This window comes from Eublepharis macularius, chromosome 3 (genome assembly GCF_028583425.1).
Source record: "Eublepharis macularius isolate TG4126 chromosome 3, MPM_Emac_v1.0, whole genome shotgun sequence".
NCBI classification, from domain to species: Eukaryota; Metazoa; Chordata; class Lepidosauria; order Squamata; family Eublepharidae; genus Eublepharis; species Eublepharis macularius.
In genome coordinates, this window is record NC_072792.1 from 97,013,392 (window position 1) to 97,039,649 (window position 26,258).

Below are 26,258 nucleotides of genomic sequence, written 5' to 3' on the forward strand. Positions count from 1 at the left end.
GCTGTGAGTCAGACTCAGTCTCTTTCTGTGTCTCTTCATACTCTTTCTTTTCTGAATCTAGGGGAGGGCAGGTGGTGTGGGAAGTACACAGCTTAGAATTTTTTTTAAAGCCAGCATCACTGTAATCATGTGATTGTCAATAACCAATTGAGATAGGCTGTGGAAAAGGGAACAGTTAAATTTGTAATATTGGTTGTGTGAAACACTTCTTTGGGCCTCATAAACAACCACAGAACCACAAGTTGGGTACAGAGGCAGTCACACAAGAGCGGGTCCGGGATATTGGTCAGCAGGCAGGGCGAATCATTTTGACTGCAAACCACAAGAGTTTCGTAGAGTGGTAAGCATCATCAAACCACAAGTGATCCGCTATTTCTCTCTCTCTCTCTCTCTCTCTCTCTCTCTCTCTCTCTCTCTCTCTCTCTCTCTCTCTGTAAAAAACAGTTGCAGTATTTGAATGAGAGAAAACAAAGTTAATATCTAGTTTATTTTGCTGTACAGACACAAACATGCAAAGTGCAATGGCAGAGAAGAGGTTTGTTACAATGATCGCTCTTGATTTTTCACTTTCCAAGGTAAAAGAAATCATAAATCACCCCTTTTAAACACTTTTAAAAGAGGAAACCATGGCTTCAAACAGTATATTTGAGTCATTTCCTTCTTACCAGCAGTGCTTCATGAGAGGTAAGTGCCACTCGAACTTTTAAATATACTTTTGACTCATCCATGTTTAGGAAAATGCATGCTTGCTCTTTCCAAGAAGCTCTTAGCTGCACATGTTTTTCCATGATTATTTTCTCATATCCTAACAAAGGATGAATGTATGACATTAATAGCTTGGTCTTGTAGAGTAATTGCACTGAGGATTCATTTCAGTTGTTCAGGTCACCCGTACATGCTGGTCAGCTTCTGCTTTTCTAAATGTGACTGTTACAAATCATGTAACTTGTATACAGCAGCAGAGGCACAAACTACCGGGGAATATTTAGTTGTGCTGGCAAAGTCATTGATTTGGAGCTGCAGCCCCTTAAAGGAAGTGCAAGCTCCAGTGTCAAGCCAACGGGACATACTGCTGTCCCATTTACCTTTCAGCACTCATAATGAAAGAAGCTTGAAAGTATGCATCTTTTCCTGTAAGAACCACTGAAATTAGTGGGGCTTTCTTCTTGATAAACAGAAGCTGCTGTGAGACTCATTCTCTGGGATCATTTCTGAAAAAAGTCAGAACTTGCTTCCAAGAAATTTGTAAGTGAAGAGAAAGAAGTCAACTGGATGGATTTCTTGCCGTGCATTCTGTGTTGTACTCTGGGTGGGTTGGGGTGAGAGATAAACCAGCAAGCAGAACATGGCTTCACTAAAACACTATTATGTCACAACTCTGCTCTGTCATCCTTCCAGCTCATAAAGTAAATTTCTAATCATGAGACACACAAATGTCAAATAAAATAAGAAATACACTGGGAGGATAGGAAGCTTTATACTTCATAACAAATGAGAAAGTAAAATAATTCTCCTGCTTACATGTTTAAAGTATAGGTAAGGACATGCCATTTGCCTTACAATAGAAGAAAAACTATACAAGGCATGCCTATTGTACAAGGCATGCTTATTCATTTCATGCTGCCTCTGTGGAACAGGGTGGTGGTTGGTGGGAGAATCTTTCCAAACTTTCTGCTCTGCTACCTCAGACGTGTCACTCTCTTATGCTACAAACTGGGTGAATGTACAGAAGAATAATGTGATTAAAGCTTTGTTTTCTGCTGCTAATCTAAAAGTTTTAGGCAGTGTTTTACTGGCACTGGAGGACATTTGAGATGAATTTAATCACTGTCAATTGTGTGAGTCACACCATTTTTTTGTTAAAAAAAGTTTTTAGCAGAAATGCTGATGATCCAGCAAGAAGCTGCTAAGTCTTCCCTGAATCATTTCCTTTATGTTACTAACAAGCAAAGGAAGCAATATTGATAGAATAACAAGGACCTTCCTGAATGTCATTGACTTGCCTTTTTTACTCTTGCCCATCCAAATGTTTATTTGCTCTTTTATCTACAGGACAGGAAGACTTATTGAGGAAATTTTATTCATTTATAAAGCAATAAAGAATGACCCCTGTAGCACTGCAGCTGATATAACTGTGTACAGCCAGCCAGACAATAGTTGCACTCTGACAGAAAATGAGGAAATCTGTTTAAAAAGATTTAGAAAAAGTTTTAATCGAGGCCCTACTTAATTTTCTGTTGGCATAAAAAGTGTGATAGTATATTATATAGAAAATAATGTTTTCTGTAGAAAATTACTTCCTATGATGTTTAATGGTCACCATTAACCCAGCAATCCTCTGTCCTGACACAAAAAATCTATACAAAATATTAGAAAATCACAGCATAATTAACTGGGAGTGTCTCCTGTGCAAGAACCGTTGAAATGTGGAGAACAAATGTGATTTATTTCATTCAGTTAGACTTGGTCTTAGTACACTGTGATCACAGGATCTATATGAAAATAATCATTCACATTTTAACATCTTACAGCAAGTTTCACTTTGCAGCTTCATCTTACGCGCTTCAGTATCATGCTTGTACAGGGCATATGCTTTGCATCATAAATATCCTGTAAGTGTTCTGTGGGTACTTTCCTCCTCTACAAGACAAGTGCTACTCTGACAACTGCAGGTCTAGATCCCAGTAGATAGAGCAGTAGGTCGATTGGTTTTTAGGCAACATTTTGAATTAGCAGCATGGCATGCACAGTAACTTCTTACACAAGGATGCTCAAGTGAAGGGAGATACAGTGTTAGACAGGAGGCATAGTTTAAAAGCTGAAGGCTCTGTCAATTTCCCCTCTCCACAGGAAAGTAGTTTGAAAAGGCGGAGCCCAATCTCTCCTTAAAGGGTTTGTTAATTTAATCTAATTAACAAACCCTCTGAGGAGCATCTCTGCCAGCGGTCTTTTTAAATTACCTTCCTCTAGAGGGGGGAAATTGACAGACCCTTCCATTCTGTCTTTTTCAACTACACGTCCTGGCTAACATTGTGTTTCCTTTCACTTGAGCATCCTCTTGTAAGAAGTATTGTGTAGAGAGACTCTTAGACCTAAGGATTTTTAAGCATGCAAGTAGATGGAGGAAGTAGAGTACTGGCTGGTGAAGGCATAATAATACCTCATGCTGAAACTCAGCCTTGCTGTGATATTCCCTCTGAAGTTCTTAGGGAGAAAAAGCACTGCAGAAGTGGGGAATGTGTCTTTAGAACCAGGTTCTCTAGTCACAGCCTGAAATCATTCTCTTCCGCTCATCTTCCAGTGACAGGTTTCACTTTTAGGCATTCAAAACTGTTTAGGAGAACTCATCCACAATATTGATAGATGAACATTATATAAAGAACATTAAGAAATGTATATAAAGAAACATTATCTATAGAAAAACATTATATAAAGAAACATCCATTGTTTATAATTAGAGGTAACAAAAGAAAGAAAGAAAAGTGTAAGAAAAGCAATGTAAGTAAATATATCCTAATATTAAGAAAACATTAGTTCCAGAACTAGGCCTGCCTTGGCCTTTATCAATAGCAATATAAGTCTGACACTGCTTATGGACTATATTATGCAACGAAAGTTTAATTGCAATGGATAGTGTAATCAATGTTAGCTGATGCTTGAAGCACATAGTGCTCTATGAGACATCTGAAGACTTCCCTAAAATTTCTTTTTGTATGTGTCTGCTTCCTTCTCTCAATAAGCTTCACACAATTTTGACAAATACTTAGGCTTTGGTGCAAGAAAAATAATCATGCCCTTGGTCAAATTGTTCTCACCCCTATTTCTCAGTAGTGTTTACACAGGCCAGTCATTAGAAATGTCCAAAATGGTTTGGTTATTTTTCCCGCCAAAATTTATTACACTTTCCCTCTTAAAATTATGACCTACAGGGTGGAAAAAACAAGTTGTTTTCTGCCATAGATTTGACTTTATCAGTCCATGCAGTCCTCTTAAACGGAAATCCATAATTCTTTTTCAGTGTGTGAAAATTTGGAAAAAAAAAGAGGAGTGGGGAAGCAAACATTTGTCCAGCCCTCAATGTAAACTGACAGGATCACAAAGCCTGTCAAATTAACTGAATGTGGTACACCACAAAGGATATGACCCTTTTTCTATCACATCACACCAGGTCCTCCTTTACGCTGCTAGGTAAAGAAACAAAGATTCCACTGAAATTTCTTGTGGTGCCTACAATACAAAGCATACCATAAATTTATCTGTGTACCAAGGTAATAGTGAAAGTCATTCTTATTTTTATTCCTCTTTCTGGTTCGTGTTCATTTAAAAGTTTGTTGGTGATGGGGATTTTTTGAGATAATCCTAAATAATGTGAAAAAAATTCTCCCACTAATGCAGTCAGCTAAACTGTGCCGAACATAGATTTATGGATATGAATCTCTAGATTCTTAAGCATAGCTTAACATTTGAGTTCCTTCTTTCTATTCTGAAGAAGTAGCTGTCAGAAGAATTAGAACACAAACGAGCCAAAATGAATCATTTTAAATTCCATTGTTTTCACTGAGAGAGTCCCATTGCTTAGTCTCTCTCATTAAAATTAATGAGCTTTAAAACATTTAATGTTGGCTGGATTGGGTCCACTTTATCTACAACGATTCAGCCTTCATTATGCACAACTAACTTTGGATTCCTCACTACAATTTTTTCACCATTTCTGTATTTTTGGTAAGGCAGTCAGGAAACATTTGGTATGAGGACAAGCAAGGTTCAAAATTGTGCCCCTATGTCAAGAGAATCTTTACCTTGGGGTCTCAAAGGGCACATATATTTGGAACTGAGCTTGGAATCAGTCAGGCACACAATGAAATACAGCTAGATTTGACTACCCGTAACAGGGCTATCTATGACAAGTCTGACTGGGTGGAAAAACAAAGAGAACAGGTGCAAACAGGAAGTGGAACACTACAATTTCCTGCTAAAGATACAAACATATCATATTAGGTACTATGTGTACAGTGCTGTAAACTAACTGTTTTTATAGGGGCCTTGTAAGTATAAGTCACACTTTTTATTTATAGCTACTACAGACTAAAGAACATGTTGCAGAATACAGAACTGAAATGAAAAGTAACAAGAAAAAAAGTCTAAGGGGAGTCTGCCTGCAGCCCACATTGGAAATACTAAATTTAACCCTGTACTGACAACCTTCTTACATGCTTTAATGGATGTATTTTTAAAGCCCTTACAGTGCAATCCTAAAAAGAGTTGCGTCCTTCCAAGCCCATTGACTTCAATGGACTTAGATGGCTATAACTCTGCTTAATATTGTACTGTAAGTCCCACTGAATTTCCATAGTATGTAAGCATGTCATTGGCTATTGTCTGAGTGATAATTATTTTCTTGTATTAATAAGTTTCTGCTCAGTATATCCTAATAAATGCAAGATTTCCAGTTGGAGACATTTGTGAATCCAGATGTTAACCTGTAGTATCTGCTTTGTAGAATCCTCTCCAATTAGGATTTGCCTTTAAAGATTCCATGTTAAATGGTACATGTTAAAAGATCCAGATAATATTATTTGGCAATTCTAGGCAAACTGGTGGGGAGGGGTTCTATGATGTATTATGTGTAAACACTTCTCTGCAAAGCATTTGGTGTGCTTGAAATTAAGGACTGTAAGAGTTCTCATGACAGCATTTCATGATTTATGAACAGTGACCCTACTTTTTTGTTACATTTCTGTGTAGGGCCTGGATAATTGTGTATGATGCAGAATAGGGTGCAAGACGTTCCCACCACCAGCTCCCCCCTGCTTTTCTTCGCCCTAACAGCTTTCACCCTCAATCTTCCCTGGCTCCCACTGTTGTCTCAGCATCTCTACTTGCCTTCTAACATCTTTTCATGTCCTTATTACCTTTCCCACTCAATATACCAAGCTCACCTCCTTCCCATTGCCCACTCTTGCTTCTTTCCCACTATTTCACTCCTCTTCACCACCCTTTTCCTCACCCTCAACCTCTTACCACATCCCTTAGTTCTTCTTCTTCACATTTCTTCCTCCTTCCCTCCCATTCCATTAGGTAGGGAAAATCAAATGCATAATTACAGGATGGAGGAGACTTGTCTTGGCAGTAGTATGTGCAAAAAGGATATAGGGGTCTTAGTAGACCATACACTGAACATGAGTCAGCAGTGTAATGGGGTAGCTAAAAAGGCAAATGCAATTTTCACCTGTATCAACAGAAGTTTAGTGTCCAGATTGCACAAAGTGATGGTATCGCTCTACTCTGCTCTGGTTAGACCTTGCCTGGAGTGTTATGTTCAGTTTTGGGCAGCATAATTTAAGAAGTTATAGACAAGCTGGAATGTGTCCCGAGGAGGGCAACAAGGTAAGGGATTTGGAGACTAAGTCCTATGAGGAAAGGTTGAAGGAGCTCAGTATGTTTAGCCTGGAGAGGAGATGACCGAGAGGTGATATGATAACTATACATGGGCACGATCCAAAAATAAATTCCGATTAAGCCGATCGTGGATCTGGGCTGCCGCCGAACGCAAGTTCCCGATTCTAACTGATCAAGTCTCGTTTCTGGTCTGAAATCGGGAATCGGGGAGGCCAGCACCCAGGGCAACCGTAGTCAGGTTGTTGCACGTGTGCACGCTCCTGAGTCGCCCCTGCCCACGCAGCAAGCCGGCTGTCCCAGTGCGCTGCGGAGCTGGCAGCAGCGCGAGTGGCTCGGAGGCTGCCTGCGCCCTTCACCTGCCCCGCAAGACAAGGGGTGGCCGGCTTGTCCGTGCACCCCTTGTCCTGGGGAAAGGCGAACAGCGCAGGCGGCCTCCCAGCCTCCCACGCTGCCTTTTGCCTTTCCCCAGGACAAGGGGCGGCTGGCTTGCCCACGCGCCCATTGTCCTGGGGAAAGACGAACGGCGCAGGTGGCCTCCCAGCCTCCCGCGCTGCTTTTTGCTTTTCCCCAGGACAAGGGGTGGCTGGCTTGCCCACACGCCCCTTGTCCTGGGGAAAGGTGAACAGCGCGGGTGGGCCTCCCAGCCTCCCACGCTGCCTTTTGCCTTTCCTTTGTGCCCACCCCCTTCCCCCTCCCTCCCCTGGGTTGCTGCTCCGTGTTTGGAAGGAAGCCTGCCAATCAAGGAAAGCTGGGCTTCCATTCGTGTTTCGAGGGTGACAGAAGGAGGGCAAACACAGCTCATTTCCCTGACTCCGTTGCCCCGGGAATAAATTACTAGCGCCAGAGTGTCTGCAATTCCGAACAGAAACTGACCCATCCAATCAAGTCCCGAACAAGCAAACTCCCGACTGCTGGATTGGTTGCCATGGACAGAACTGATTAGCTGAGTCACGATGGTGAAAACGCCAAAATCGGGGGGGGGGGTTGAAATCATAATTCAGATCGCGCCCATCTCTAATGATAACCATCTTCAAGTACTTGAAGGACTGTCATATAGAGGATTGCACTGAGTTGTTTCCTGTTGCCCCAGAAGGTTGAACCAGAACCAATGAGTTGAATTAAATCAAAAGAGTTTTCAGCTAAATATTAGGAAGAACTTCCTGACAGTTAGAGTGGTCCCTCAGTGGAAAAGGCTTCCTCGGGAGGTGGTGGGCTCTCCTTCTTTAGAGGTTTTTAAGCAGAAGCTAGATGGCCATCTGACAGCAGTGCTAATTCTGTGAACCTAGGCAGCTCATGAGAGGGAGGGCAGGAAGGGTTACATCAGCGCTTAGTTCTCGTGGTCGTGGCCCCTTCTTACATGCCCTGGATAATGCCGATTGCCACTTCAGGATCAGAAAACAATTTTCCCCATGCCACTTTGGTTGGGGATCCTGATGGTGTTTTGCCATCTCCTGGGCATGGAGCAGGGGTCACTGGGGGTATGTGGGAGGAAGGTAGTTGTGAATTTCCTGCATTGAGCAGGGTGTTGGATGAGATGACCCTGGAGGTATCTTCCAACCCTATGATTCTATGATCCCCTTTCATCACTCAATTTTTCTTTATCATTGCTGCCCTTAGCAGGTTACAGGCAGAACTTTGGACACAGCTGCTCCTTACACCCACTGCTCCTCCTCAGCAGCTCTATAGAGCTTTACTAATAGATTAAATCAAAGACCCTCCCTTTTATGCCAAATCATTTTGTAGCAGGAATTTTCTTTTGTCCTTTTGTCTAAAATTACAGCTGGCCTTTTAATTAAGATTAAAACAATACATCTTCAATGCATTTTCCATATTATCCTTTATATATTTTATATAGTTCAAGCAACACTGAAAGCATTCAGCATGATGATAATAAAAAAAGAAATATTCTACATTGAATCATAAAATATGATGACACTCTTTCTTGTTATGCATACCTAATCTAATTAATTCCTACAAATGTGAATCACTCAATAACTTCTCAGGGTATTCAATGTTTGGCCCACTCATAGGAACATTTCTCCTGAATATTTAGTCAGCAGTGGTGTTAGATGTCCTGCAAACTCCCTAAGGACATGTATTGAAAGGCCCTTTAAATATCCTTATATGCTTGTAGATGGTAACTGATTAAGTTATCTGAAAAGAAGCATGTTCAGGCCTTAGGCTTGGGAACCTTGAAAGCTGGAGGAACAAGGCTATCTTCATTCTGAGGTAGCAATTGAAAACATTATCTTAATAGATGTTAGTCTAATCTTTCATTAAATGATATGTAAATTTTAATCTATTCCTGTTTAGAGTTTCCAAATATGCTATCTAAAACAGTTGTGCTGAAACATAAGACATGTCCTCTTTCCTGCCTTCTTTTGAGGAAGAGAAAACTGTTGTTGCCTGATCCCTTTATAGAAGCAACCATTCCTATGGCCCTACCCATGTGTGCTTCTTTCAGGCTTTACTGGAATGGCATGGCAGCCACATCACATAGCAGCTTGATGTTCTACTCACAATGCTACTATTTCACATTGATGAATCTTGACCTACTCTTTCAGATCATTGTAATGCACTTTATTGATATGTCATTTGGATATCTAAAATACATTAATTTATCACTTCAAGCAAGCTGTGATGCACAGAAGTGCCAATGCCTTTATTTTGAAAACTTTAGATGAATGCCATAGAAACTTAATGGCTAGTTCATGGCCAGGCTGGGAATCTATAATAGAGCTGGGAATCTATAATAGAGCACAGATGCACTCACATTTCTCCAATAACCTGCCCTCATCTTTAACTCTAAAGTTCTAGACTAATGAAAAAAACAACATACATTTTTGGGACAAGACGTCGTTATTCATATTTTATGTTGTAAATATCTGAAATATAACAAAGGGTTACACAGAAAAATGCTATCTGTAACTTGTGGAAGGGCAGTTGAGCTAGAAAAACTCATAAAAGGCTTGGCATGGGAGGGAAAAAAAAGACTTGTTTAATGTTTGGTTTACACAACCTTCTCTCTGTTAGAGATGTACTCTTTTTGTTTTAATGACTTGAGTAACTATGAAAGACCCATCACAGAAATTACTGGAAGGAACAGAGGTGAAATATCAGAAAGCAAAGAATGTACTCATTTGGTAAGGCTGACAGACAGTTCAGACAAGGCCTGAAAATTAGTGCCAGTATTTGGGCATTAAAATAGTGGTGTGTATTCACAGTTCTTTGCTCTTGCACCCCCCACCATTAATGGAAGAAGACTTGAAAAACTGTCTCTAGATTCTGTGTCAGCCCCAAAGAAGAGAGGCTATAGCTCATTATTAAAGTCTATGCTTTGCTTGCACAAGGTCCCTGTGTCTCAAGGCTGGGTAAGACCTCTTTCAAAGAGTCTAAAAAACTGTTTTTGGCTAAAGTGACCAATGGTCTCACTCACTGTTCCCAAAGTAAATAATCACAGAGAAACTACTTAATTACAGAGCAAATACAGGGTTAGCATAAGAACAGGGAAACACTTGAAAGAACTGGTGGGCTGAAGCCCTTCCCCATCTACCAATTTCCCCATGTAATTCCCCCCAGCCATTTTTAGAGCTAGCCATGTTGTGAGCCCAGCAGTAAGCCTGGCTGGGGGGAAAGTACCTTGGGGTCATCTGCAGTAGAGAAATGACTGGCATAGAAAGGGTTAAGTATGATTCTCCCCATATTTGTATTACATCAGGAAATATGGGCTTGTTGCTTCTAAAAAGGGAAGTTATATTGCTCACTGGTATCTGAAGAAGAGAGTTGTGACTCATGAAAACTCCTACCCTACCACAAATTTTGTTAGCCTTATAGGTGCTGCTGGACTCTCTCTTTTCAACTGCTACAGACAGACTAACATGGCTACTCATCTTGATCTATAAACTGCTGTTACTCCAGAAAGAATGCACATTACCAGGGCTTTTTTTCTGGGACAAGAGGTGGTGGAACTCAGGACCGCACAATGACGTCACTTTGGGTCACCTGGAACAAGGGGGGAGTTTATTAAAGTTTAAATCGCCCTCGGCGAAAATGGTCACATGGCCAGGGGCCCCACCCCCTGATCTCCAGATAGAGGGGAGTTTAGATCTGAGCTGAGCAGTGCGGAGGGTGATCTAAACTCCCCTCTGTCTGGAGATCAGGGGGCGGGGCCACCGGCCATGTGACCATTTTCAAGAGGTGCCAGAACTCCATTCCACTGCATTCCCGCTGAAAAAAAGCCCTGCACATTACTATACAACAGGAGGCAAGTTTTGTATTTTGTTACATGCTGACTGACCAATATACTGTTTTCTTCTTTTTTTATAAAATTTTTATTGGGTATTTATAGTAAACAGGGGGCAGTGTTACAACAAGACAAACATTTAGCAGATTCATATACAAGACACATATCCATCCGTCCAGATACAAAAAGCCACTATATATGTAATTAGCACCCCATATACCTTCAAAATTCCCTTTTATTTTCTATAGTCGTTATTTAATTTCTATACTTTTTAATCCACTTACTCTGCTCCTTATATCATTTCTAATATTTTTTTTCTTTTGTGCATCTTATAGATAGATCACATTTCACCTCTTTTACCTTTTAATCAGGGATCTTAAATCCCTATCATTCCAGGAGTGGGAGATGGAAATAGCAAAACATAAAATATCAGCAGGACAGTAGTATACATCAACATAAAGAAAAGAGCAATTTTTATGCTAATTTCCCCTCTTTCTTGTATCTGTTCTGGCCATGCCTTCCAAACTTGTCTACTTGAATTTTCATAATAGTAAGGGTGGAGAGGCCAAATCAATATTTAGTTTAAAGACAATTTTATATTCTGTAACAAATATCTCTTTCATCTATTTTGTTCCAGCCAAACTTATTTGCTTGGGTTTTCATATTGATAAGGCTAGGGTGACCACATAACTATATAGCTAAAATACAGTTTTGCATTTTAAAAATAGTTAAGAATCTGTGGTTCATTGTGGCTTGCCAGACTCTCTGTTTTGCAGCTTTGTAGCCATATGGCTCCTTCATTGGTCCTTGCTTTCAGAACTGGTATCGGGGCTTCTGGGGGTTTGCCAGACCCCCTAAGCTCTTCCACCTTGTTCCAGCCTGCCTCCCCTCTCCGGGGGGAGGGCTTGGGGGCCCGATCTCTCAGGTCCCAAGGAACCAGGAAGGTCACGGCAGGGAGCTCATAAAACTCCCCTGTCATAATTTCACTGCCTCATTCCGGAAGTCCCAATATACTGGTTTTTTCCATTAGGATTTTTTCTGTTGTCACTCAGAGATAAAGTTGTCTACACTGCTTTACAATACACGTAGCAAAATAATGAGGAATTTATGATGAAAAAATGTAGATAATTGGCTCAACTCTTACACCTAGTTACAAATTCTTTGCAATCAAATAATAGATTGATGAAAAAGTTAAAGAAGAAATAGAGATGTGCATTCTGCTTGCAATAAGGATCACAAAAGTGAGAACGGAGCCAGATCAGCTAGGGTTGCCAACTTCCAGCTGGGCAACCATACAAGTCCGGGAATACATATAATTTAGAAGCAATAAATATCAAAATTTTATATATATTTGTGCAAAATACCAAGTGCAAGTGCAAGTGAATATTCAATAAATATGAAGGTTATAGATACAAGCAATTAAATAAATCTATTCATCTAAAGTCTGTCCGAGTCCTGTATTCATTTCTCATCAGTTCATGCCTCAACTTCCAGCTGGGGCCTGGAGATCTCCTAGAATTACAAATCTCTAGACTTCAGAGATCAATTCTTCTGAATAAAATGGCATTATACTCTGCTGAGGGCCAGGGCCAGCACCAGGGTTTCTGGCGCCTGAGGCCGGGGGCAGCTTCAGGTCTGCTTTTGCCCCCTCGTGCGTGCATGCATGCAAAGCACGCACGTGCACCCAGACTGCAGTGCAGCGGGCAGCTGGATGGGAGGGCTGCCCGGTCAGACTGCCCTGCACTGCCACCACTGGCATGCGCTCCCAGCCAGGCATGGCAAGTGGCTGGGGAGGTGCGCATGCATCCACCCAGCCCTCCTGCTCCACCCTGGAGCCTGAAGCCTGCCACCCCTGGCCTGTGGCTGCTGCTCCCAATCGAGGGTGCATGCTGGCAGCGTGGGAGGGCTGGGAGGCTGCAGTAGCTGCGGGCCAGGCGTGGCAGGCAGCCGGGGTGGCGCGCGGGTGGCTTCCCATCCTTCCTGCTCAGCTGCCTGCGTGCTGCTGCCACCAGCTCCGCAGCATGCACCCTCGCCCCTGGTGCCTCCTCCGGTGCCTCAGCGCTGGAGGTGGTTGCCGGACCTGCCTCAATGGAGGCACTGGCCCTGCTGAGGGCCCTCCTCTTCTCATATCCTGCCCTTCCTAGGCTCTTCCTCCCAAATCTCCAGGAATTTCCCACCCCAGAGTTGGCAACCCTATGACCTCAGCCGTAAATCTTTTCACTTTACATGATTGTGTTTCAATATATTTTGCTATCTGAGTCACTAGAGACTGCAACTGCCCCTCCCACCTTGTCTTCACCCAGACTCCAGAAGATATCATTCTTCTTTACTCTCCAAGCCTCTTTAAAAACAGCTTGGCACAGTGTACATGCCCTGCAGGCCTTCTGGAACTTTTGTAAAAAAATTTCTGTTGGGAGAGAGTGGCCTAAATTTTCATTTCTCTGGTAAGGGGCAAACAGAAATGTGGCTGGACTTTCATGAGGAGAAGGAATCTAACCCGAGCATGTGGGATCTGTCATGCACAGCTTGCTGAGTGGTTTCTAAAGAGGCCTGGAGAAACAAGTTCTATTCTGGCTTCTGTGGCAAGGACAGAAGGTTGCCAGCAGATGGGACAGAAGGTTGCTACCCCTAGAATTGTTTTATTTTTTATTTACTTTATTTATATCTGTCTTTCTTGCTAAGACTCAAGGTAGGTTACATAGTGTAAGACAATGCATGACATGCAACAAACAATGCAATAGAACAAGGATTACAAAACTGAGAAACAATGTAAAAAATACCATTACAAAGGTAGAAACAATGTAGTAAAGGCAATCTAATACATAAAATAAACAATGGAATAGAGTACAATCCTGTTCTCTTTATAAAAGCAACCTTCATTCTATTATACTACAGCCTTATTCCCTTTATAGAGATCTGCCAGTTAAGAAGACTACTTCAGAGCTCAATTACCAGCACTTCTTATCCTGATGTGTTAAAGGATTTAGAGCTGGAATTAAAAATCAAAATATATGTCAGAACAAAGGTTTCCAACTAAACTGCTTTCTTGCTATGTGGATCATTATTCAAAACAATGGTGTATATTTCATGTGGATATTAGAGCTAAAAATCATACCTGCAAATTACATTTGAATCTTCTAAGGCATAAAACACCTGCAAATGCTAAATATATTGTGCGAGGTTTAAGTCTTGTCTTTTTATTTATTAGTTTAACACTGGTTACCAATTAAGTTTTGTGAAACTTGGCAGTTTAATTTCACAGAAATTTCACAGCATGGTTTTGAGATTTGGATTCTTTTTTCATCATTCATTTACTCTGCATGTCAAGTTCCACTGGGACCAGAATTCAGAGTGTCAAGTTACATGGGACCAGAATTCAGAGTAATGAGGATTTATTTGTTTTGGTATTTCTCCAAAACCAGAACATTTGTTATTTGGCTTTGGTATTTCTCCAAAACCAGATCATTAGCTGGCCTAAAATTCAGATTTGACAAAGTCAGAAGATCTGTAACCTTCACAGACATTTTCAAAATTTTAGCTGACCTTACTTGTAAAGAAAAAGCCACCTTGACCTTTCAGTCATTTGTTGGTGAGAAAATGTAAAAACTTGTAGCCCTTGACCTTTTAATTTGTCTCTTTACTATCTTTAAAGAGAGTTGTATCCACCTGCTATAGCAACTTCATGTTTATAAAAGGCAATGCTGCAAGGTACAACCTTTGAGTCTAGTCGCACTTTAGCAACCAGCAAACACAGACAATATTCCAATGTCAAATGAATTACACACTCTAAAATATGGCCTTCCTCCCATCTCTCTGGCTTACACTTTAGATCAGTTTTCAGTTCATAACTAAGGCAACACTGCAATGTGTCACTTTGAGATATTCAATAAAAAGGCAGCCTAATCTTTAATACACTTCACCTGTGAGAGCTGAGTACAAGTGAACTTTTCACTAATCAATTGTAAACCAATGATACAGATTCAAAGTTGATGGAAGTGAAAAGTATAGCAAATCTATTGCATTTCTGCTTGCATACTACATACTATGAATATAAGTAACTTTATACATACGTTGATATTTGTGTCTGCATTTACATTTAAGAGCTGTTGCAGTGGAAACTGGCAAGTCCCTGGTTCAAATCTCAGCTCAGCCATGACGAGTTGATTCTCTTTTAGTTTCTGTTTAAGAATAATGGTATACTTTATTGCATGTCCAGATCATTTCTACCATGCAACAGACATCCAGGGAGCACATTTGGCCTCTGTAAGCTACATCGCACTTCTGCTGAGGGCCAGCTCTTCTCCATTCACCTCTTTTCCTATTGATCAATGGTGATGTTAAAAGCTCCATTGGGACACCTACCCCACCCTGCTCCTCTCCAGTCCACATTGTTGATCAGTGGAACCAGACAATCTGTATAAGAGAAATAGACAAGAATGGACACTGCCCAAAACTTAATGCAGCACACTGCCTCCTTTCTTAGGTTATGCCACTTCTAGTTTAATGCTGAGGCTGTGAAGCAAATATATGGGAAACTAGGAGCTTTTAATGTGGCTACTGAAGTACAGAGGAGAAAGTGGATCATGAGATGGGATGGAAAGAGGGAAAGCAGGCAGAAAGAAAAAAAGTGGCAAGAAGCAGAGCTGCAGCAAGAGTAAGAAGGGGCAAGAGATGAAAGAAGAAATAAGTCAAGGAGAGGCAATATTTATTTCTCAGCTTAGACTTGGGGACTCCAAGGCTAGGTTATGCCCCCAGTCAATGAGTTGCAGTCCCAAGATCTGCAATTATGTCAGCTATTAATAAAATGATGTTCATTTACACAGGACCTTGTCAATATCCAAACCAGAAACACCCTAATCTTTAATAATGTTATTAATAAATGCAAATTGGACAATTAGTTACATTTGTCCACAATAAGTCACCTGTTCTGGTACTGCTTGAATACTAGGAGGCAGGGCAGCGAGAGAGGGAGTCAACAGAAAATGGAGCTAACAGTCTTGTTGACCAAATGGTCTTCCCATCAAAGAGGATTGCATTGTTTGGTTCCTTTTCTGTGCTCTCCATATCTGCCAATCATTGCTGGGTTGGGGAATCCCATATAAGCATGAAGCACTAGAATTTCCTTGACCTTGTCATGTATCTTCATTTCACTAAATGGAGTTCCTTCTCTCAATCTACTTTTTGCCTTCTCTGAATAAATTTACTATGCCTTTCAAAGCCTCAGAACATTGCTGACACTGACATGGCACTGGCATAAGTAGTCAGGATCCTGTGCCCTTTTAGCAGATAACAGAGAGTTTATAAGACCAGACTTCAAGGAGATGAGAATATAGCAACTGAACTGGAATATGAAGCAACACTGCCCATCCATGCAACAAAGGAAACACATCATTCTCTGCTGTAGCAGCACACTTAACAGGTTGTCCACTTTGGCAGGCAATATCCTGTCTGCAGCTCTAGGCCCCAATGCTTCTCTTCATTCTAATGGCAGCAAAAATGGGGGATGGGAAGCATGGACCATGACAATATAGGGATTTCTCAATCTCTATGTTTTTTTTTTACTATAAAGATTGGAAATTCCTAGAGTGTTATGTTGTCACCTTTGATGTCACCTTATGATGTGCTGTTGCTCTGCCCTCCATTTTTTGCTTCCACTGGAGTAATCCTATGTAGACCATGACATGCCTAGTGGGTACCCTAACTACTAGCACATTCCTTAAAGCTCCAGAGCTGAAAGTTCAACCCCCCCCCCCACCATAGCAGATGCACATAGTGAATGAAGTATGACCAATCATATCACCATGATCACTTGGGAAGGAAAGCCTGGTTCAGAAAACCTTGAGAATCCCAAGAGGGCTTGAGTCTGAGTGATGAGGAAGAAGCGTAAGATGGATAGTAACAAGAGAACTTACAACAAAAGGCGCTCTTGTCATTTTACCCAATACCTCCCTGGGCAAAGGAATTTGTGAGAAACAGATAAGAAGATGCTTGAAACTTGCTTACTGAAGCTGGTTTTACCTAGGAGTGGGAGAAGCTGCCTCTGCACTGCAGGCAGCCCCATCCCCCTCCTGTTCAGTGCTGGTACTGCCCCTCCCACCCCCATCTTGCTCACCACATTGGCACAGAAGCACCAATTGGACAATAATATTGCAGCCCAGCAATGCCCTCTTCCAACCACTGAGCTACTGCTCACACCCGGTTTTTGTTAAAAAGCCCTATTAAAAGACTAAACGGCAGAGGCAAGCATCACTGTTTTTAAGGGGATGCTAAGCTCCAGCCTCAAACTCCACCCCCACCCCCATTGGCTGCAGGAACTTTTGCACAGGGGCTCTGCCGGCAGCCAGTGTGCTGTTTCCCCTTTAAGATGAAGCAAAGGATCTTTTTTCTTTGCTCTAGCTTAAAGGGGAAAGCCACGGAAGCCCCAGGAGCCATGCTCAAAAAGAACATTGTGTTCTGTGAAAGCTCCCAAATTAAGCAGAGGCATACTCTGTCATCAGGGAAAATCCCCAAGTGGAAAAAGACCAGGATTGAGACAAAGCTCACTTTTTGGCTAGTTCAAACCAATCAGCAACAAAATAGAAAAAAATGGCATGACTAGAAATCATTCTTTACAAGTTACAGAGCACACACCCAACTAGGCACATAGGAAAAGGATACCTTATGGGCCTGTTGGAATCCTCCAGTGACAAAACCAGCTGTACATACCAGGGTAAGAAATATTTCTTAGAAGGGCAGAGTGCTATGAAGCAGTGCAGACTTGGCATGCATGAAGTCCCTGGTTGAAGTCTGACATGGGGCTCACTACCAGAGAACCATGGAAAGAGACCCAACTAGGGTTGACAACCTTCAGATGCGGCCACTCAGATCAACTGGAAGTACAACTGATCTCTAGACAATAGAAATCAGGTTCCCTGGAGGAAACGGCAACTTCAGAGGGCAAACTCTATAGTATACCATAGATTCTAGGAGAAATCTGTCCTCAGATTTTCCCTTCTACTGATATCACCCCCAAATCTCCAGGAATTTCCCAGGCTGGAGTTGACAACCCTAGTCTCTAAGGGAAGGTATCCTTGCAAGTTGGGGAGGGAAATTAGCAGTAAGAGGGAGGCAGCAAGAGGGGGTAACTGAGGGATCTCCACAATGTATATGAGGATTGTCCCAGCTAGAGAATTCTTTTCAGTGCCCAGATAGATGTTTCAACCAAAAAGTGGATTTTTTATTGAAAATAACAAAGATCAATGGCACAATGCACACATATACACAACATGCATTCAGAGCTACCTAGAGAGTTTGAGGGATTGGGTGATATTTACCATCCAGACATCTGGGAGAGAGGAGGAGCATTGAGTGGCCTGCATTTCAAGCAGGAGTCCAACAGAGGTTTGAGGGTGAATGCTGGATCCAAAGCATGCTCACAGCTTATGGGAGAGGGAAAGTCTGTTTTATACCATGGATCCTACCCAGGGGCAAGATTGCATCTTCTGCCCCAAAAACAAAGGCTTGAGTGGTTGTTCCCGGAGTGGGACAAAGGATTGAGAAGTTGTCTCCAGGATGAGACAAATAGCAGGCAAACTCTCCAATGGAGGACAATAAGACAGTAAACCGTCTCCGGGGTATGGCAATGAGCTAGAAAGCTTTGATTAGGGTTTCCCAGGTGGAACTAAAGTTATCAATTATGATTGACGACCTGCAAGGCGGATGGATGAGGCTATCAGCTCCCTGAATCGCCTAAGAATAGGGAAGTGGTTAAGGGGAGATCAATAGGGTGTGTTGCATTGATTAATTCAGGAACTCTGGGAAGGCCCTGTTGTATCAGGATCCTTAATGCACCTCCAGGGCATGGGAGTGAGTGAGCTGGCCTCGCCTGTCATCCCCATGTTTGCATATTCCATCTCCCAGTCAGATCTGGCTTCCGTGTTTCTGCCTGCTTGGGCAGCAGCCTCCATGTTTTCTGCCTGTCTGGACAACAGTTTTAGTGTTTGAAGTACATTCAAAGAAGAGACTTACGGCATATCCATAATCATAAGTTGTCTAATATTATGGGGGCAAGTCTGACCACTAACACAAGCACAGCTATTTGAAAACAGAAATATAAGGTGGGAATCCTGTCAAATATACCTGAAAGAGCCAAGCTTTTTATTTCATTGAACCTAAGACATTTTTATCCCATTCTGCCTTCAAAGATACCAGAGCAGCATACATATTTCTCCTTGGGAAGTAAATTAGGCTGAAACAAAAGGATTGGCCTAACAACATCACCTTATGAGTTTATTTATAAGTATGGATTTGAACGCAGGACAATCCAGTCCAACATTTAGACACTACACCATGGAGTAGTGATTAGGTGATACAATCTTTCCATCACTCAGAACAATACATTTATTTTTAAAGTTGAAAAACATTTTAAAAAAATATATATGCTTTCCCAGTTTTCATATTGTTGCTGTTTATGGCTGATAGGGCAACTTTAAAAAACATTTTCAGGGGTGCAGTCTCATTGGTGACAATAACACTATTGCGTATTCTATAGGGTTTCCTGAATTGCCCCCTAAGGGATGACATGATACTGAGCGTACTACAAAAGAGTACATTTCAGTGATTTCAATAGGATTATTATCTATGTGTTTTCAACCCCAAAGGCTCATATTAGTTGATGGATTTTACTTCACTCACTTGTAGGAAAGGGGGGGCAAACTACATGAACTAATTGCATATGTTAAAGAAGCTGCCCTCTTACTCTGAACAGCCTCAACCCATCAGATTTTTTCTCCCCCCCCCAGCCCCCCCCCCCCTGGTTTGGAAGAGCTATTAAATTTAAATTCCCTTGTATAAACTGGGAATCACATTTCAGCCTGCCTGCTGACTGGAAGACTCCTTTTAACACCCCTATTATACTTGCCTCCTCCGTTGGCTCACTGACTCCTCCTGTTTCCATCACTCTCCAACAAGGACTCCTTTCATTCAGTGGGACTTCATCCTGCACAAAGCTGTTTCTAAGCCCATATTCACAGGACCTTTGTGTGTTATGCTGAGGACTAAACCACATCACTTTGAGATCAAAAGCACTGGTTAAACAGAAGCAGTTGAAGGCTTTTCAGACTGTTTCATCTCATTTTTCAGCTTTCAAAAAATCTCGTCCCCACCAAAGGAATTAGAAAATATAACAGATCCACACTACAGACTGTTGGTATGGATCAGGCCTGGCCTAAGTCATAGTTGGATTAGCTAGTGTTGTACAAGTTACACTAAACAAATATAAGCTCTAGAGAACAGTCTGGGGATTTTATCTGTACAAATCAGCATTAACACCATTTTTAAGGTATTTGTTATGCTGCAGTAGTTTGCAATATTGCTGGATTTTTGCTATAGTAAGAGGATTTGCCTTGAGCATCCAAGTTTAAATAAATTATTTCTTGCATTGGCCTAGCATTTAGAAATGATTAACACTCCCATCTCCACCATCTAAATTTTGTTGTACTTTTTTGTCTTTTTGACTCTGCATGTTGTCACTTATGTGCTATGTCAGACCGCATGTCGGCTAATGAATCACACCAGACACTTGTTTGGGTTAGGAATGGCCACAATTTTATTGATTACAGCTGGATGAAGCATTGGCCTGGCATCTGGGCATGGATCCCCGTTGACATCGGAGGCCTGGCTGCCGACCGATACATCACCCGTCAGCCTCCCGCTGGCATTCCTCGTCACACGTTGTTCCATCGCCAGCCCTGCCTAGTGACCCTTGCTTCCAGATCCGTCAGGGTAAGCAGTCCCGAAGGCCCACTCACCCTGTTGGGATCCGGCCCAAAGCCTCAAAACCGCCAAACCCATAAAGTTGTGACAGTGCCCCCTTTTAGTCGATGATCAGCGGAGGGTGGGAGGTTGACTGCTGCTTCTGCGGATGCTCGGGTGAAACTGGTGCTGACCACACGGCTGGACCAGAGCAGGATGGGCGCTCCTCCTCCTCCTCCAGGTAATCCCGCCTCCACTGCATCCTGCACCCTGTGCCAACCCAGCCTGCCGGTGAGTCATCAAGCTTCCTTTTAGATCAAAGGAACGGCCTCCTTTCCTCTGATCCCAGCTCCCAAGGCTCTCATCAGTGGGTAGTGTTGTGTTTAAATTTAAAGTTTCAGCAAGAAAGGCAGACTCTAAAGATACACACTGTAAAGATGAATTATCAAAATTTACATGTTAAAATGCAATAATAATAAATATTTTGATACAAAATCAGTTGACCAAAATGTATCAGATTCTTAGCTGTTGCATATAATTCGCTGATGTATTATGTCCTGGTAGCTATTTTTAAAAGAGAAAAAGAATTAACACTCCCATCTCCACTGTCCAAATTTTGTTCTAGTATGTCTCTACTGTCCCAATTTTGTTCTAGTATGGTTTATTTTGACCAATGTTTTGACCAAGAAATATTACTTTATTCTCCTATATCTATATCTATATCTATATCTATATCTATATCTATATCTATATCTATATCTATATCTATATCTATATCTATATCTATATAAAGACAAGTGTCCTGACTGAATTATCAACGCCCAGCCCAAACCCCTGGACCTAGAGAACGTTCCATTTGTGATATAGAGGCTCACTAAGAAGGGATTTTAAGAAATCCGTCCCCTAAGGGGGTAAAAAGGGGTTACGTGTGTTTTCCCATAGGGATACAGCTTCCCTGTGTGGCTGGGAGGGTGCTCCTCCCCCCACCAACTGCCAACTCAACCACTCTTTCCTGAAGTTATTTGCATATTCAGCCTGATTGGTCATCATCCCAACATTCTAAAGAGTATGCAGGACACATGCAGTATCTCGGGACACATTTAATGACTCCCAGTCATTGAATGTGTCCTGAGGCAAAAATACATCTCCCAGTCTTTCCCTCTAGGGTTGCCAATCTCCCTGTGGGGCCTGGCTTTCCTGTGTGGCTGGCAGGCTGATGGGTCAGCTGTGGAACTCTGTGTTCTGAGGTAAAAATTAGGTAAAGGAAATTGCAGACAGTTGAAGAAAGACAGTACAAGATTCATGAAAAGGGATTTTATATAAAAGTCAGTATGGCAACTGAGTTTATAAATGTTCATGGGGAGATGGTGCACAACCTTTCTAGAAGCCATTTCAATGTGAACCTCTCACATAAACCTGCCGAAGTGCCCAGCACACCACCCCTCCCTCAGTCCAACTCCACCTCACACCTCTTGCAGCCATCACCTCTTTCTGCCTCCAAGAAGCCTCCTGGGAGACGTCATGCAAGATACACCATGCTAAATGGAGGAAGGGGTGTTTTGAGGCACTGAGCATAACCCTCAAAGATGTCAGGGGCAATGAGAGAGTGATGGGGGGGGTCACCATGCTTCTGGTTGGAGACTTCCGGCAGACTCTGCCAGTAGTCCCAAGGGGAACTCGAGCTGACGGGGTTACTGTGTGTGTCAAGGTGTGGTATCTGTGGCCCCTCATCAGGAAATTCTCACTAAGAAAGAACATGAGGGTCCACTTGAGAGGCGAGGTGTCTGCTGGGGAATTCTCTACACTCCTACTAAAAATAGGGGATAGAGAGTATCCTGAGTCCAAGGAAAAGGTGACCATCCCTGCAGAACTGGGCACAGTAGTGATGACCCTAGCAGACCTAACAGCCACGATATACCCTGATATCATCTCTATCACGGAGAAGTCCATGGCCTGGCTGAGAAAGCATGCCATTCTGACCCCCAAGAATGACAAGGCTGCCATCATTAATGAAACACAACTCCCTCAAACACAAGAGAAATGGAGTACAGATCTGAGAACAGTGATGCAAATGGATGACATGGTCCACTGCTCCGTAAAGTTCCTCAACACACTCAACCCTCCTGGCTTCCCAGACCACAAGCTTCTCTTCAAAGTGGGGGCTCCAGTGATGCTGCTCTGGAACCTCAACCAACCCAAACTGCAATGGAACCAGACTGTGAGTGAAAGCCTCCACAGGAACATCATCGAGGCCACATTGTTCACTGGCAGTGCTTGGGGTGGGGGGTAGTCGGTGTTCATACCACGCATACCATCAGAGAGCCCATTCAAATTCAAGAGACTGCCATTCCTCCTCAAAGCCTGCTTTGCTATGACAATCAACAAGTCCCAGGGGCAGACACTGAAGGTGGCAGGAATTGACTTGAGGGAGGACTGCTTCTCACATGGGCAGTTCTACATGGCCTGCTGCAGAGTGAGCTCACCCAGCAACCTGGTGATCTTAGCACCTGAGGGGAAAACTACCAATGTGGTCTACAAAGAGGTCCTTCAGTAGAAAAAAAACTGGTTGTATGTATTTTTCACTTTACTTCTTGCACTACAATTTTTTCCTTTTAAAAATCTCTTCAATAAATGTTACATTTCGAACTTCACTTCATCATCAACATGCTTCGCTTTATTCAAATACTTTTGTGAAGCTCGGGTACTATGCTCTTATAATACAAAACCAACTCAAAAAACCCCCCATAAACCAAAAAAATGTTACATACCCATAAGTATTATAACTGGATTTAAAGTAGTTAAATACCGTAGCAAAGCACGGGCATCAAGCTAGTCTATATATATATAAAGACCTCCTGACTGAATCATCAATGCCCAGCCCAAACCCCTGGACCTAGAAACATTAAATTTGGGGCAAACATTCCATTCATTATGTAAACACCCACTAAGAAGACATTTTACGAAATTCACCCCCCAAGGGGTAAAAAGGAGTAAAATGTGTTTTCTCAAAGCTTCCCTGTGCACCCCTGCCCACTGCCAACTCGGCCACTCTTCCCTGATTGGGCCAGCCTTTCAAGGTCATTTGCATATGTGGGCTGTTTGGGGCTCACAGCATTCCACACCTCAACCCCCCGCCCCGAGACAGTTGGAACACAGAGGTCATTTGCATATGCAGCCTGATTGGTCCTCACCTCCCACATTCTAAATAGTCTGCAGTTGCTATTGGGAGTCATTGAACGTGTCCTGAGGTAAAATGCACTTCCCAGTCTTTCCTTCAAAGTTCAATAGGGATGCCATTATCCCTGTGGGGCCTGGCTTTCCTGGGTGGCTGGCAGGATCCTGCCTACTTGCACCCCCCCCCCTCTGATTGGCCAGCTGTGGAACTCTGTGTTCTGAGGTAAAAATCAGGTAAAGGAAACTGTTATATCCCCATAAGTATTATAACTGGATTTAAAGGAGTTAAATACCATAGAGAAGCAAGGGTATCCAGCTAGTATCATATATATAAAGGTTCATGTTCTGCTATCAGCCAATACATGATACCTTTATTTAGTAAGCTTAAGCTTTTTCTTCAGAGATTCTGGCATCTCAAGTGGAGATGGGTGAGGAAGCCAAAAACAAACTTTCACAGAGCCATAGATCAACTGGTGCAATGCAGTCACTTGTTCCCACCAAAGGCATCCCCAGGCTGTGTCTCCGTGTGAACCTTAGTAGCTTCTACTGGAGCCCAAACACTATATACAAAGAACCATGGCGTGGCAAATTCAGCAAAATATAATTATGTATGCCACAAATACAATTGCTCTTCTCCCACCATGTAACCATTTAAGATTCTGGTGGCTTTATCTTGTGCTGGACAATATATTTACTGGATTGACTATTTCTTCTTTGCTTTGCCAACATTACTTGCTATACTGTGTAATCTTAAACCTTTGAAATGATACTTCCAGGCTCACTAAGATATAGGACCCAGAATGGGCTATGTAGGATTGATTCACAAAGGCAAATCATTAGGGCAGATTTAGATCCCCAACCCAATGGGGTTCTTTTCATTTGCTTTAGAGTAAATGAATGGCTGCCATTTAATCCTATTGAAAAAGTAAAGTCCTGAACTTGGGAAAGTATTTATTTATTTATTTATATTCTACCTTTCTGCCTTCATAAGGTCCATAAAGGAGCCTAACAAATTAAAAACATATATAATAAAAACACATTTAAAAATTATTAAAACCAACCAATACAACTACACATTATGAAAACAGTTAAACTAAAGAAAAATACAAAGATATATAAATAACAATTAAAACATTTTAAACAATTTAAAACATTGGGCACAAAGAAAGGAACATCAGATGAAACAAAAGTATTCACTTGCTCTCGGAAAATGGCAATAGAATGGGACAAATGAATCTCTCTCGGGAGTTCCAGAGTTTTGGTGCCATGACAAGAAGGCTTTATCCCAGTACACTGATAAGGGAGTATATGGTACTTCAGGTATGCTGCTGGTACTAAACCATATACATGGCTTTAAAGATCAACACCAGAACCTTGAATTTTGCCCAGAAACAAACTGCAAGCCAGTGTAGATGGACCAAGCCTGGACTGATATGGTACCTACAACCCACTCCAGGTCATATCTTGACTGCAGCATTCTGCTCTGATTGAAGTTTCCAAACACTTCTCAAAGGCAGCAGCCCCATGTAGAGTGCATTGCAATAATCTAAACGATTGTGGTAAGGAGTATAAAAACTGTCTGCCACTTGTCCAATCTGTATTGCGGTCTCATGTAGGAAGGCAGGGTGAGTGTGCAATGTATGTTTGTTAGCTTAGCATATAAAGAAGCACTCAATGGACTGTATGGCCATCCCCCAAATATCCCACAATAACAATTTGGTAGACTAGCAGTAAGAGAAAGACATATGCATTTTGAAGTGTAACGTTTTTCCTCCCCTCCTCTGTGTGTGTAAAATGTAAGATTTTAGTGCTCCTAATATTGAGTCCTCCTAATGATAAAAATACAGAAATTTTGGTACTGTGGGAAGACTTCAATATTACATGTTTATTGAATTTCTTATGGCATTTGTGGTCCATCATCAGGTTAGGAAAGTGGAAAGCAATTGCAATCAAGAGTAAATAAATGATTGCCTGTCAGGCAGAGCTGTAGTGCTTCTTTCTGTGAAGTTTTAGGGAAGCAGACACCTTAGATGCAGGCATCCTGTTCACTGAAAAACAACTGTCAGTTAAAGTAGGTTTGTAAGAGTGAGAAAACCACAGCCCTCTGAGCTAAGCTGATAACAGGCCTCCGCAGCTTTTGCAGAAGTTCCGTCCCAACAAACTACTGATGAAAATATGCTTGAGTGTCACTGGTTCTTTCCTGTTTCATGCTTTTTTAGCACTGCTATTTCATGCTGTTAAGTTCTGCAACATTTTTTCAGTTAGCATGCTTATCTGTCATGTTAGATCAATCATATTCCGACTTGTCTATCAGTTGTTGTTAAAGTACCTTGTCAAACCAAGTAAACTGAACCACTATTTTTTACAGGGTCTGTTTTATTTTTAATAAGAACCTGATCCTTCTACCTCCTGTGCTTTGGAGGGGACAAGGCGTGAAGCAAAGTTTCTAGGTATGGCGGGGAGGCACAGGGCCTTGTACAGCCCAGTTAAAAGCAGGGAAGTGTGAGCATTCTGTTCTAAGGGGCCCCGCCTCTCTCATGGAATGCTCTGGCAGCCATGGCATCCTCCTGAACCCTTTCTCCCTACTCAGTGGGAGGGAAGGACTAGCCGGTCACCCTCAAGGGGCTAAGAAGGAATTTTTGAGCTGCATTCTCAGATAGGTTTACTGAGTAGGTGATTTTTCACCACACAGTAGGAGTTTTAGGGGGAG

At 42.1% G+C, this 26,258-nt stretch overlaps 1 protein-coding gene across 1 annotated transcript in view; it reads left to right on the forward strand.

Annotated features, from left to right (window-relative positions):
• Positions 1-272: 272 nt before the first annotated feature.
• The window catches only part of RUNX1 (RUNX family transcription factor 1), a 270,979-nt gene continuing 244,993 nt past the window's right edge, over positions 273-26,258 (forward strand). The window contains exons 1-2 of the mRNA XM_054973938.1: positions 273-340; positions 576-684. Of these exons, the coding sequence (XP_054829913.1) occupies positions 627-684 (58 nt within the window). The 5' untranslated portion in view covers positions 273-340; positions 576-626. The remainder of the gene's footprint in view (positions 341-575; positions 685-26,258) is intronic.